At 49.4% G+C, this 14,201-nt stretch overlaps 1 protein-coding gene across 14 annotated transcripts in view; it reads left to right on the forward strand.

The window, feature by feature from the left end:
* myo9aa (myosin IXAa) overlaps nt 1–14,201 on the forward strand; it is a 65,978-nt gene that overhangs the window by 45,070 nt on the left and 6,707 nt on the right. For 6 of the 14 annotated variants that reach the window (XM_037449575.2, XM_037449584.2, XM_037449618.2 and 3 more), the window contains 17 exons: nt 814–933; nt 1,661–1,708; nt 2,236–2,311; nt 4,520–4,663; nt 5,133–5,172; nt 5,256–5,378; nt 6,291–6,371; nt 6,546–6,656; nt 7,907–8,029; nt 8,827–8,976; nt 9,406–9,704; nt 10,096–11,745; nt 12,368–12,470; nt 12,647–12,859; nt 13,365–13,462; nt 13,691–13,827; nt 13,935–14,155. In XM_037449575.2, coding sequence (XP_037305472.2) covers nt 814–933; nt 1,661–1,708; nt 2,236–2,311; nt 4,520–4,663; nt 5,133–5,172; nt 5,256–5,378; nt 6,291–6,371; nt 6,546–6,656; nt 7,907–8,029; nt 8,827–8,976; nt 9,406–9,704; nt 10,096–11,745; nt 12,368–12,470; nt 12,647–12,859; nt 13,365–13,462; nt 13,691–13,827; nt 13,935–14,155 — 3,737 coding nt within the window. The remainder of the gene's footprint in view (nt 1–813; nt 934–1,660; nt 1,709–2,235; nt 2,312–4,519; nt 4,664–5,132; nt 5,173–5,255; nt 5,379–6,290; nt 6,372–6,545; nt 6,657–7,906; nt 8,030–8,826; nt 8,977–9,405; nt 9,705–10,095; nt 11,746–12,367; nt 12,471–12,646; nt 12,860–13,364; nt 13,463–13,690; nt 13,828–13,934; nt 14,156–14,201) is intronic. The other 8 variants (XM_037449634.2, XM_037449685.2, XM_037449592.2 and 5 more) reach the window with 7 other exon arrangements.

A 14,201-nucleotide genomic window follows, 5' to 3' on the forward strand; every position in this document is an offset into this window, starting at 1 on the left:
TATTCCTCAGTTCCTCTGTGCACAGTTGTGTATGCACACATGCCACACAGCTGCAACGTAGTAGTAGTAGTAGTAGTTTGCTTTTGCTCCGCCCCTCCTTTGTGTTTCCATAGTGACCGTTGGGTAGTGTGTGTGTGTGTGTGTGTTGACGTGTATTTTTACTGCAGCTCCGGCTCTTTGTGTCGCTCAGCTTTGGCTTTGTACGAACGCCTTCTCCTCCCGTAGACAGGGTCGATGTGCTGTAGTCGTATGACCCGGACTCTGCATCCTCCCGACGCTTTACGTTCGATACGCAGACGTTGTGAAAATGGAAGCGTGTGTGTGTCTTTCGCTTATCCTCAGATATCCCTTCGATAATCCTTCTAACTGACCTCTGTAGAGAAATCAGTCGCATGAGGGAAGCTGTCACGTGTCTTTTGAAATATTCCTGCAAAATGTGTTTAGAACCTAAAGTTTTTATGATATCTTTATTTATTTTTTTCACAATTTTACCAAGTTAAAAGTAAAATTACCTTTTGTAAGTACCCTCACCTTGTCAAAGAGCACAGGGAGTTTAGAATCATTGTGTGGAAGCGCCTTCTCACAGAACCACAATGACAAACATCACACCGACCGCAGTTTTGAATGTCAATCATCTTGTCTCCTGAAGTCTTGCACAGGTATTTCTCCAGTAGACGACTGCATCTCTTGATCTCTGCTTCTTCGCTGTCTAACCTGTCGTTTCTCTCTCTCTCTCTCTCTCTCTCTCTCTCTCTTACTCTTTTTTTTTTTTTCCGTGTGTCTCTTGTTTCTCTTCTGTTTTGCTTCTCAAAGGGCATGATGACGCTGCTCCCTGTGCAGTTTTGAAAAGTGTGGATAGTTTTAGCTTTCTGCAGCACCCTGTGCATCAGAGGAGCTTAGAGATCCTGCAGAGGTGCAAAGAGGAGAAGCACAGTAAGGCTGCCCATACGACCATAACTCCTCCTTCCTCTCGCGTTAGACCACTACCCCGGGAGGGGGGGGGGACCGCAGAGGCTGACCAACATCGCCAACTTTACTGCACTGTGTAGTGCAGCCAAAGTCGAGCCATTCAAACCCAAATCATCACCCAAGCTGAAAAGAGAAAGCTTTTTTATTTTTTCCGCTCTGTGATTTGATTTACAACTCTTAAACTCTTATTTTCTACCAGTAGACTAGATGCTTGTTGGTCTCCGCTCCCTCTGCCTCCTTACTCCCTCCCTACTCCCTCCTTCCTCGCGCACCTGCATGCATGTGTTCCCCCCCTTGTCGCGCTGCATGTTGTTCTTGTGCTCTCCCAAGGCCGCTGCGTCACTCGGGGGAAACGCACGGCTGTCGTCGCTCTGTCACTTGATTTTTGGTCTGTGGGGAACAACGCGGTGACGCCTGCGGGTGTCCCGCCACCTCGTGTTTTGTCACACCGCTGCACTTTGTTGTCCAGTCCCGTGTGTGTTGGTGTGTAGTTGCTCTTCCACCGCTGCACAAGTCTGAAATGAACCAGCTTTGCCACCCCCCCCACCCCACCCACTAGTACCACACACACACTGGAAATAAACACTGAAGCTCACACACGTGTCTCACAGAACGTCCCCTTTCCCTCTGCAGACATTTCATGACACTCGGATGTGTTTGTGTCTTCTTGTTTTTTTTTGCCACCCAGCAGCTCCTGAAGAGAGTGAAAATGTTGTAAAAAGTGATGAAACTGAAAACGGTACACGGTGAAGTCACCTGAAAAAATTCACTCTTTTTTTTTTTTTAAAGTAGGATAACACTCACTGTAGAGTTCTCTGGTGTCTCATCGTTCTGATTGAATTCAGTAGCTGGAGGCTTATCACGTAGTATTTTTTTTAGTTCTCATAAATTAACCTTAGTGACTGCCTGCTGTACTTCATTATAGAAACGATTGTGTTAACGAAGTTGTTTTAAATGTTGGTAACTCAAATAACCAATTAATGTTTTATAATGCAAACCCGCATTAACTCAGTATCATCTTCCATAATTCGACACTAACAAGAGAAACTCACTATTAACTTCCTGGATCTTTTTTTTTTTTCAACATCAAATCATCTGCAGTAGATCGTATTCCAGTAAAAAGGCACAAAACTCACTGCAATAACACATGTTTTGCTTGGAAGGGGTTTGAATGTTTGTCTCTGTGTACGTTTTGTATTGTGTGTGTGTGTGTGTGTGTGGTTTTGTGTTCCTTCTCGCATTGCCAACCTGTTTGTTTGTGATCAGGTGTGAACAGAAAGAGTCCACGTACGCCGCTGTCAGACCTCCAAGGAAGCAACGCCATCAACGAGAAATCCCCCCGGTAAGAGTCCGTGAGCTTTATAGGTGGCTGCTACGTCCTGATCAGATGGTTTTGTCCCAATACGTGTAAAAATCATTCCATATATATTGGATATCAATCCACAACTCAAAGGTCCAGGTCCTCCAGATGACTCTATTCAATAAACGATGCTACGTGTGGAGCGTCAACACAAAGTACAAATGATTATTTAACGCCACATACTTGCAGTTAAAGTCAAGTATCACACTTACCCTTCTTTGTGTTGTTTACTTTTCCTTTCATCTTTGTTTCTCGTCTTTTCTTATATAAATAGTGTACAAACACTTATTTGTACTATTCAGCCATGTTCAGTTTGGCACTCACGGCTAAAAAGAACTTCTTGTAAAATCTTTTAGTGGATTTTTTTTCTGGGATCTTAAGCCCTCATTCAACTGTGAAAAGAGGAAACGGGGGGGGGGGGGGGGGGGGGGGGAAACGACCTGCAGCAAAGGTCCTCGGTTGGCCTTAAACTGGGGGGTGTTGTGGTTGAACCTCCAGGGCGTCTCTTATCACACACACACACACACACACACACACACACACACACACACACACACGGGTGTGTCAAAGAGACACTTTTCTGGTGGACGCGCTGTCACACAAAAAAAGTCTTTTTATATTTGCAACAATCAAGCAAAAACCTTCCCCACGGGACAAAAAAAAAAGTGAGTAAGTGCATTGCTCTCATGCCCCCCCCCCCACACCCCCACACCCCCCTCTAATTAGCTGTGAGATTAGTGGCCCACGACAGCGACTGGTGGCGCAGAGCGGCGCGCACAACACGGCTTTTGTTACACAGGAGCTCAGTCCGGAGCTGTTTAATGTGATTTAGCAACCTCCTGGTCTCTCCCCCCCCCCCCCCCCCCCTGGTCTCTCCCCTCCTGGTCTCCTCCCCCTCCTGGTCTCTCCCCTCCTTGTCTCCCCCTCCTGGTCTCTCCCCCTCCTGGTCTCTACAGCAGCTCCCCTTGGAGCGCAGGAAGCGGGTTGCATCCCCCCCCCCCCCCCCCCCCCTGATCGATGGTCCACCGGGGAGACGTTCCCTCTGGTCCCCCGTCTGCTTTATGGGCCAGATGCTTAACTGAGGATTCCTGCTCGTGCTTCTGCACACAGTGAGGTGTGAAAGGTTGTTTCCTGATGTGGTCATTCTCAATAAGCCCTTATACGCAAGATATAACCCCCCCCCCCCCCCCCCCCCCCATGAAAATATTTATCCAAAGGCTTTCCAAAGGCTTTCAATTTTCCTCCGTGGCCTTGTTGTCACCTTGTGAACACGTTGCCTCGATGACGAAAGGCCCTTAAAAGCCTATTTATTTGTTTCATTGGTGGAAAAATCACTTTCAACCCAAACTCATCTGCCATTCTGTATTTGGTTTTTAACGTTTAACGTCCATTTATAGCTCGCTGCACCTGCTTTTCTCTCCCCGGGGAACGACTCGACCTCCCGCTAATAAACGCAGCACGAGCCTCCAAACATCTTGGCGCGTCACGCTGTGCGGCGCCTTGTAACCTCAGCGGGAGACATTCTAGTGAACTTCAAAACAAATTACAACACTGGGAACCAAAAAAAAACAAAACAAAGTGCTTCAGTGGATCTGAGGAGCGTCACAGATGAACCGCGTGTGTGTGTGTTGGAGGGTCGTTGGCTTCTCATCCTCGCCTTCCTCCTCCCTCGTCCTCTCCTCCGGGCGGGTTAGTGGTTTTACCCCCCAGTGCTTGTCTTCGGGGCAGGTCGGTCAGGTTCCACCTCGACGGTCTGAGGTTTCGGACCACGTGTGAGGTGAAGTCCACCCGCTCCACTCAAAGGGCCCCCGATGAAACCAAAGGTTACACCGTGTGGGAGGAGTGTGTTTGGCGTTCGATGTGAAACAGACTTTTAATGTGTCTGAGTTAGTTATTCATATTGGGTTGAAGAGTCCAGAGGAGGCGTGGCTCTCAGAATCAATACCTCACAACTGTGCCAAAAAAAGATTAAGAAGTAAGAACGGATTCTCTGCTGAATTAAAAAAATAAAAATAAAGGGAGGCAGAATAACATGGAAAATGTTTGCATTGATTTCCATTAATATGAGACTTTTAAAATATTAACACGACCTTCATTATATGTATTCATTACATATACAACATATATTTATGAGAGAGTATCTTGTGACCCCCTGAACTCAAGCACGGTTTAATTCTCTCTGTCCCGAAGGGGTTCTCCGAGCCTCGGCTGGAACGGGCGCGCCGCACGAAGGAGCCGCTCGCCGTGCGCCGGCTCCGCCACCACAGAAGAAGACGGCATCTTCGTCAACTCTGCCAGCAGCAAGCTCCTGGAGAGAGCCCACGACATCCTGATGTCAGTGACTCCGCCTCCAAGCGCCCCCCCCCGCCCCCTCCCGCCCCCCCGTTTCTCGCTGCGCTTTTCTGTCTGTTGAAGTGAGGTCACTCCGCCGGGTTAATCGCCAGCGACGGCGTCCTCCAAACTGCAAGAGCGGAGTTTCCAAAGCTCTTGTGTCAGGAAACATCTGCGCTTTTGCCTTTTTTGTCTCCTGCGGTGATCGCCGCATTCCTACCAGCTCCCAGGGTGCCGTTCTGCGGCCCGACCCTGACCTCCCTCCGGAGGGCAGATTCAGTTCATTAATTCAGTTCCACTTTTATTGGCCGCAGTATGAGCCACTTGGGGAAGAATTCCATTTAAAATTTAAATTCAGCGCTTTGTTGATCAAGCCGTCTCACTGGATTTCCAGAGCAAAAAGATGGATTTCTTTTTAAATATAAAACCACATGCTGTTGTCTTGATTTTATTTTATTTTTTTCATAAACAGGCGAAACAAAAACTACAAATCGAAGCCAGTTCTTCCGAAGGTACGGCCTTTAATTTACCTTCATGAGTTTTCCACGCGGCGTTACACCATCAGCTGACTGACCATCAGCTCTCACACCTGCAGCATTTGCTTAACGTCAAGTCCCTGAAGTACCTCAGCAACCTGACGCTCCACGACCGCATCACCAAGTCGCTGCTCCACCTCCACAAGAAGAAGAAACCACCCAGCATCAGCGCACAGTTCCAGGTCAGACGCATCACACGCGGCAGCACGCTGCAGCTCACTGTGTGCGCTCTCCAAGCAACGAATGCCACAAAAACAAAGTGTGTGTGTGCTTTCACAGCTCACCCTCCGTCTCTCACGACGCACGCACACACACACACACACACACACACACACACACACACACACACACACAGGGTTTAAATGTCTGACATCATGTCTGGGAATTTAAGACCGAAATGTTTCATGAAAAAAAAAAAAAACTTGATATGGTGACAAAGTAGAATGTTTTTTTTACGTTTCTCCTCCCTTTATGTTCATTTTGTGGGAGATGAGACCCAAGAATTCAGAATGAGAGACATAAAGTAAAAAGGCTCTCCTCTGTTTTTTTTTTTGCGTTTTACAAAAGACGATTTTCTTACTCCGGACATGAAATATATGAATGTTACTCTTTCTGCTGCGGCCCCTCTGGCCTCCGTGTGTGTGGATGACTTCACTTCCCACATCCTGTGCGCCGCTGATTGCTTTAATCTCCCATGGAAGAGGAAAAGGAGGAGGAGGAGGAGGCTGAATACCTCCTGCCTTCCACTGAATCATCATCATCACACACACACACACACACACACTCGTGCTCCCGACATACATGTGCATTTGTTTTCACACACACAATGATTGAAATGATGGCTCCCCCCCCCCCTCCTGCAGAACCACATGCTTACATGGACATATTTCTTGTATTTATGATCCCGGGCAGCAACATGAATGTCGCAGCCAAGAAATTTACTGGATGTTCCAAGCAGTTATTCACGTCTGATTTGACTTCTGCCTGCGAAACAAAAAAAAAAAACCCCAAAAACCCACAGTGGAGCAACACGTGCAGTGAGCTGCTCTTTTGTGTCCAATCTGACGTCCTGTCCGTCTCCCCTCTTCCTCCAGGCCTCCCTCAATAAGCTGATGGAGACTCTGGGTCAGTCCGAGCCCTACTTCGTCAAGTGCATCCGTTCCAACGCTGACAAGGTGCCGCATGCTTCGCTCCAGACTGCTGTTCACCTGAGCATTTTTTCATTTCCTTTTTGTTTCCTTTTGAGTTTGAACATTTCTGCAGCCTGTTTATCATTTCTCGTCCGTCCCCCCTCCCCCCCCCTTCGTAACCTCTGCCATCCCCCCGTCGCTTCATCCGTTTCCCTCCAGCTGCCCTTGAGGTTTAATGACAACCTGGTGCTGAGGCAGCTGCGCTACACTGGCATGCTGGAGACGGTGCGCATCCGACTGTCGGGCTACAACATCAAGTACAGCTTCAAGGTAAACGCGCAGCTCTACCAGGAGAACGAGCGAGTCACACCAATACTTCCCCCCCGCCGGGAACCACGTGCTCTCGCGGTCGGGGTGGTGCTCTTGATGTTGTTGTTTTTTTTACAGTGTGGACACGCCTTCTCATTCAATGTGTTTTCTTTATTCTTATTCTACATTCTAGATTAATATTGAAGGCATCAAAACTAGGTGATTGTGGAAGCCGGGTCATGAGACGCAGCACATTGGTCAAATAGCCCTTACATTTATCAGAAATGCCCCCCCCCCACACTCGACCCCACACCAAACACATTTCGTGCTGCGGTCAGCACTAATGAGAAATATCTCGGGCATGGTATCAGTGTCTGCTGCTTCCAGCCTCTTCGGGACAGAGCCTCTCCATTGTGTGCTCGGCTCTCTGAAGCACTCCCCATGCTCGTAATTGTATAAACACGGCATCTGTTTCCCTAACCGCCCCCCTGCAGCCCCGAGTGTATTGAATTCAGACAATGGGGCTCAGTCTGAGGAGTGGGAGTTCACCATATTTATGTCATGATGGTAGAACCCCTGCAAGTATGGACTTTTGGCTGAAACCACGTGGGGCCTCGCCAGGTTCCTTCTCTTTTGTTTATCTTTGCGTGGGGAGATGCTGAGTTTTTTTTATTCCACGTTCAGCAAATGATCCTTTTATCTAAAAAAATAAAAGTAGGCACACTGGCAAAGAACTGGAATATAGCTTGAGCATATTTCTAATAAATTGCAATCTATCATCCATATATTACACATCCCAGTTTAAAGATGTCTCCTATATTTATTATTAATTACAGTGTTTGCCTGCTTGGTTTGTTCTTGATTTTAGGCATTTCATATCTTAAAGTTACATTGTTATGTATCCTTTTGACTGAGAATAGACAACGATAGTTTGAACTTCACTTATTTACATATTTACACAAAAGATCATAATATTTCAACACTAAAGGACATGTTTTCATGAATATGACTAAAATCTAACAGAGAAAATTGTTTATTTGTGTTGGTATTTTTTAGAAGAGATTATTTTCTGGTGAAGAAATGCTGATTTAAGTGTAACTGGTTGTTTGCTTAGCATTCGATATCGTGCAGACTCTTTCTCTTTCTATACGTGGAACCATGAAATGTGCCTGCTGAGCTCAAGTCAGTCTTAGAGAAACAGCTGAGCAAAGGAAACCGAGATGAACACTGAAGGGTAACACACACACACACGCATCATGTCTTCCTGACAGGATTTCACCCATCACTTCAGTGTGTTGCTCCCGGAGCGCGTCAGGGCCACCAGAGAGGGCATCCAGCAGAGCCTGGACCAGCTGGACCTCCAAGCAGACGGGTACCAAGTGGGAAAGACGATGGTATTTACCCTCCGCCCTGCTTCCCTCTTTGCTTCGATGCACTTCTTTTTAAATTCACGAATAAACAAATGCCGCGTGAAGTGACAATTGCTGTTAATATGCTATAAACGTACTGTATATAAATATATCCATTGTACAAATAATAATAATAATAATTAGGGAGCATTAGGGTGAATAGATTCACACTATGTGATCAAGATAAAGAGCCATACGGTTATTAAAAAAAAGAAAATGTTTAGGCTCATATGGTATTATTCGTTTTATGTTAAATTGCATGTTGAGGCAGTTAAAAATCCAGAAAATGTCGGCCCACGACCCAAAATTGATTTTACTAAAGATAATGTGGGGTTTGGAGACGTGCAGGTTCATTAAACCGCTGCCTCTCAATAATGGTACTATAAATAGACCCTGAGACATCAGGAAGGGTTGGTGTTGAGGAGAAACTCACATTACCTGAAGGCTTCCTAAAAGGATGTAATGAGGACAGTGCCCCCGTACTTGGTCTCCGTTGGTATGAATGAGTCATGATGATGATGATGATGATTGGGGGGGGGGGTCCGACTCTGGGATGCTGTCTATATAATTAGAGGATCATACCTGACATACTTGTGACCGTGTAGCTGGTCAGAAGATCTCTGAGCTTTGTGTGTGAGCAAAACCGGTGCATCTCGTTAACAACGGCCCTCTTCATCGTGTGTGTGTGTGTGTGTGTGTGTGTGTGTGTGTGTGTGTGTGTGTGTGTGTGTGTGTGTGTGTGTGTTGCCCTGCACTGACTCCATCGCGGTCCCTCCCCTCAGGTGTTCCTCCGGGAGGCTGAGCGCCAGCGGCTCCAGGCCGTCCTCCACGCCGAGGTCCTCAGACGCATCGTGGCGCTGCAGCGGCGGTTCAGAGCGCTGCTGGAGAGGAAGCAGTTTGTGAGAATGAGAGAAGCAGCGACCTGCGTCCAGGTAATGACCCACGCCTTTTTTTACTTTATTGATTGTTTTTCAATTTCATATTTTTTAGAAAATGCAGTTTTACACATTATTGCATTCAAATTCTAATGAAATAACAAATTCTTTGTTATTCAAGGTTGAGCATTTGTTGAGATGAAAAGTTCATGACTATAAAAGTTCATTCCATCAATTATATTAATTATTAAACTTATCAGAAAGATTTAGCTAATAATGTATTTATTTTATTTTTATTTCAATGCAGCACTAAATTTGATTACCTTTTATTTTATTTTCTAATTCAAGTTTAATTTAAAATCTGCGTGAACGTCCAACTTAATATCAGATCCAACTTGTCTTAAAGATCAACTATTGGGTAAAGATGCATACAGGGATATAACTTTTGACTATTAGTAAAAATAATACTCTATCTTCTCCTCGCAGAAGTGGTGGCGTTTGTGCCGGCCCACTGAGGACTTTGACCCTCACGTCCAGGAGGGGGCGGCGTTGTGCCTGCAGACGCACTGGCGGGGGTACAGGGAGCGTCGCCGGCTCAGGCTGTGGAGGGGGGCCGCCCTGGTGCTGCAGCGGGCGTGGAGGTCGTGGCTCTGCCGCCGCTGCACAGCAGCCGTGGTCATCCAGGCGGCCTGGCGCTGTCACCGAGCCAGAGGCGCCTGCCTGCGTCTGTGCGGCGCCGTGATGCATCTGCAGGCGACCGGCAGAGGCTTCCTGGCCAGGCAGAGGTGAGCCAAAAAAACACCTGTTCCCGAGCACTAGCACCTCCATTCAGCTCGTCACAAAGCAAACCCTTTAGCACTCTGGAAATAGCCTCCAAGTGTAGGTTCCTGCATAGAAAGGCCAGATTAGTCTTTGCACACAGCTCCTGCTGCCGTGTGTTCGGTCATTGTTCAGCGCGCTTATCGGAAAAAAAGCACCAAATTACGCAAGAGACCCGAAAGCTGCTCTACAATCAGCTTAGCCACTGAGAGAGAGACTTTTTAACTTTTAAGTTTTCAATACTCGAGTTTGTTCTGGAATAACTCTTCAGAATGTATCTCGACGGTGGCAGCAGGTAGTAGTAGTCAAGTAGTTTGACATCGGCTCGAGTTGTAACCGCCACTTCTTGATTGGCAGCTTCAAACAGCTGAGAGAACAGCGACTGCGGGAGGAGAAGGAGCGGAGGGAGGCGCCGCCCGCACTGCAGAACGGCCGGTCCAGTCCGTCGCCGGAAGAGGAGCCGCCGGAGAGGATGACGGGTTTGGACCTCAGCACGTGGGAGGATCGCTCCTACGAGCAGCGAGAACGGAGCCTCCGAATCCTGAGCAGCCGCGAGGAGCAAGGAGGAGGAGGAGGAGGAGGAGGAGGAGGAGGAAGAAGAGGCGGGACACAAGAGTGCCCCTCTGAAGCGCAAGCTGAGTCGTTGGCGTCCATCCAGACGTCCACTGTGGTGGTGCGAGAGAGGCCCAGAACTTTAGAAGAGCCCAGCCAGAAGACCACCCGGGCCAAGAGAGAGAGCCGGCGCATGAGAGAGCTGGAGCAGGCCAAGTTCAGCCTGGAGCTCCTCAAGGTCCGTGCGACCGGCGGTGGAGCGTCCTCCCCGTCGGAGGAGCGGCGCTGGTCCGTGGAGCTGGTGGCGCCCGCGACCCCGCCGCCGCCGCTGCCTCCTCGTTCGCCCCAGGGGACGCCCGACAGCCAGAGCTCCAGGTGCAGCTTCGAGCTGCTCAGCATGGAGGACGAGGCCCCCCGGGCCGTGGAGGAGGTGACCGACAGCGACGACCTTTGCTCCCCCGTCGCTCCGGCCGCTCCGGTTCCTGAGCCCGGCGCGGCGGAGCGAGGCCGGCGGCGGGGGGATCCGCCGACCGCCTCGAGAACCCGGATCGAAAACCACCTCCCCACCTTCTACGTCCCCCCCGCCAGTGAGGGCGGCGCGGCAGTCTCCCTCCGTCCCGCCGAAGAGCCCAGGCGGAGCGCGCCGGTCTCCAGGGACACCACCCACGTCCAGGAGCTTGTCAAAGAGAGGCGGGAGTCCCCGCGGCGCCCCGTGGTGGTGGTCATCAGCATGCAGAAGGAGTCGCCGATGAGCCGAGAGCCGAGGGGCGTCGCCCCTCCGCCCGTGGAGGTCCGAGACCCCGGGGCTCCGAAGGGGCGGAGGCACCACCCTGACCCCGCCCCCGTTCCTTCCGCCGCCCCTCAGGCCGACGAGGCGCACATCGAGAGGCTGGTGCGGCTGAACGAGGAGAAGGAGGCGCGGCGGCGTGACCTGCAGCAGCAGAACGAGAAGGAGATGATGGAGCAGATCAGGCAGCAGAAAGAAGTGCTGGAGCGGCAGCGCCTCGCCTTCACCCAGAACGAGAGGGACGTCTTCGAGAAACAGCGAGGGGACGCGCTGCACAGGATACAGCAGTGCCGTCGCGGCGGCGAGGGCGGCGGGACCGCCGGAGAGCGCCGCAGGCCCAGCTCGCTGCTGCTGGAGGGGGCGGCGGGGCCCGCCCCTCACCCGAGGACGCATTCGGACTCCACCGCCCCGCCGGCGCGCTCTCGCCCCGCCGAGACGCAGCCGCAGCTGCCCCCGCCCCCCGCCTCCGTTCCCAGGGAGCGACGCAAGGAGAGCCGGCCCCCTGCCGAAGGCTGGGCGCCAAAACTCACGCTGGAGTCCAAGGAACGAGGCGGGCCCAGAGCGAGAGCGCCGGCGAAGAAGACGCCAAGTGATCAAGGGCCAACGGTTGGTTTGAAGGAAAAGCCGAACATCTTCTTCTCTCCAACGGACAAAGTGACATTTACAAAGTGAGTAACTTCATTTAAAGCTTCATTATATTTATTACATTAACTTCTTTGCCTGTTTAATGTTTTTGTTGTTATGTGGTATGTTTTTAAAAAAAAGTTTTTTAATCACGTTTTATTTTTTATGTGGACAACAATAAATTACAAAGTTATGATCCATAAAATAGCTAAATATAAAAAAACATTTGAAACAAATGCATGACTATTAAATAAAAATCCATTTGTAAAAAAAAAAACATTCAAGGTCAATGAATCACCATAAAGAAACAAATTAAATGGATGACATTTTTTATAAGCTCAAATGTTTCCATTTAAAATAAAATAGATGGATATTTAGAATGAATCATGCAAATGGGAAATATTCATGTCCAATCTAGAGTGCTAAGTGCATAATTCAGCTTCTTACTCGATACATTGTTGCAGACACTTCCTATTGATTTGATTGACTTAAAAGTAACTTTAATTGGGATCTGCACATTCATCTGTAATAAAGAAATGTTTATTAAGCACATTTTCATTGACATTCTTGCTCTATTGATTTTATAAACTCTCGATTTGGATCCATTGCTCTCCATTTTTTTGTTTGTTGTTGACCTAATGCATTTACGTTGTTTTCTCTTCGCAGCAGGTTCGACAGCGAGGCGGCCTCCAGACTAACGCCCGCAGCCATTCCCAGAGAAGCCCCGCCCCCCGTCTCCAAGCCCTCTAAAGGCGCTAAAACACGAGATGTAAGCAAACTCCTCTTTCCTTTTGTAGACCAAAGCACGTGTTTGCAAGTTTGCAGGAGTGCCCAAATCTCACTCCTTAAGAACGCCACAGCTGACCAATAAAAGACCAATATGCACTCTTTTGCAGTCCTTTTTTTTAAAAATACATGCTGTTGTAACTTGTGATGAAACTCCAGGTTTGCAGAGCGGGCCAAAAAAAGAAAGTCAGAATGGCACGAACCCGCTCAGACTTTCTCACCCGCGCCCCAGCCCCCTCGGCTGGGGGCGACTCGGACGACGACGACGACGACTACGAAGACGGCGGCCCCCGCCACAACAGCCTGCCCTTCCCCAAACAGAGCGCCGCGGAGGTGGGCTTAAGAAAGTCCTGTTTCAGTGACTCTGAAATGGTAACAGGGCGCCATCCAAGCCACCGGTGCCCCCCCCCCCCTCTGTGCGCCTCTCTTTGACATTTCTAACCCCCCCCTTCGGAGAGACAGCATGGGTCTACACACCACCGAGTCCACTCGAGCTTCGGCACGCTTTCCGTCCGAGTGGAGTGCGAATGTCCTCCGCTCAATACTAACCCTTTAACTTAGTTTCTTTTCTTGCACAGTTGGTTTCTCTTCCGGCTGTAACAGCGACCTTTTCGTCACCCCGGTTGTTAACAGTGTTTGCATGTCACCTGGTTGTATTTCCTCTCTCAGCGGTAGTTTACCAGTCAGACCTCTGGAGCCATTGGGAAAGGTCATCATTCACCCCTCGATGGTCTACATCATTTAACACTCCTCCTTCGGTCTTTTAACTGCTCTTTTCCTAGGAATATGACTCGAAATATATTTCATGTATTATTTGTTGGCCGAGCTTTGCTTTGGGTGGTAAACGTATTCACAATTCATTTCCGTGTTATTTCAGGACGCAAACTCAGAGGAGCAAAAGAAGATCCACAAGGCCATGTCGTCAGGAGATTTGGTCAAACACGACTCGATGCGCAAAAACTCCCAAGACGGAAGGTTTGTTCCTGCTGCCACCCACAGTAGTAAAAGTGTTCCCTCTGTGTCCTTAATAGGAAAGTTACTGCAAGGAACTTTTAACTAATTATGAAATGGTCTTACTTTAATAACAATGCCATTATATGAATTATATATGGAAACATGCAAAGCTTCTGCTGCAGTCAAATTTAATCTTTAATCTCAATTTCGCATCAGTAACCAAAGAACGTTTCAATTTTCCGTTTTAAGTTTGGCCAGGGCCCGTAAGATCCGTTTCTGGGGCAAGACAAAGAACGGGGAGAAGAAGACCTCCAGGGAGAAGCTGATCTGCGGCGCCGACTCGCTGGATGGAGACTACGGGGAAACCGGGCCGCTGCTGGGAGACGGTGCGTTACCCCGACGCAAACCCAACGGGCCTAAAGGGCACGAGAGAACCGTCTCTGAATGCGCCTGAAGTTCCTTTTACTCCCCCCCCCACACACACACACTGCAGGTCAGGAGAACACGTTGCCCCCCTGCAGCCCCGGCTTGACGCCGGACCGCGGCTTCCGGGACTTGAAGGAGAACAAGGAGCCGTCTCCCAAGGTGAAGCGCCGGCGCAGCGTGAAGATTAGCAGCGCCGCCCTGGAGCCCGCTCAGTGGCAGAACGACGCGCTGCAGATCCTCACCTGCACCAACGACTACCGCAGCATGAACGACTTCCTCATGAAGAAGGTACGGGCCGACGCCCCCCCCCCCTCCCTCCCTCCCTCCCTCCCTC

Source organism: Pungitius pungitius, chromosome 4, assembly GCF_949316345.1.
Source record: "Pungitius pungitius chromosome 4, fPunPun2.1, whole genome shotgun sequence".
Classification (NCBI taxonomy): Eukaryota; Metazoa; Chordata; class Actinopteri; order Perciformes; family Gasterosteidae; genus Pungitius; species Pungitius pungitius.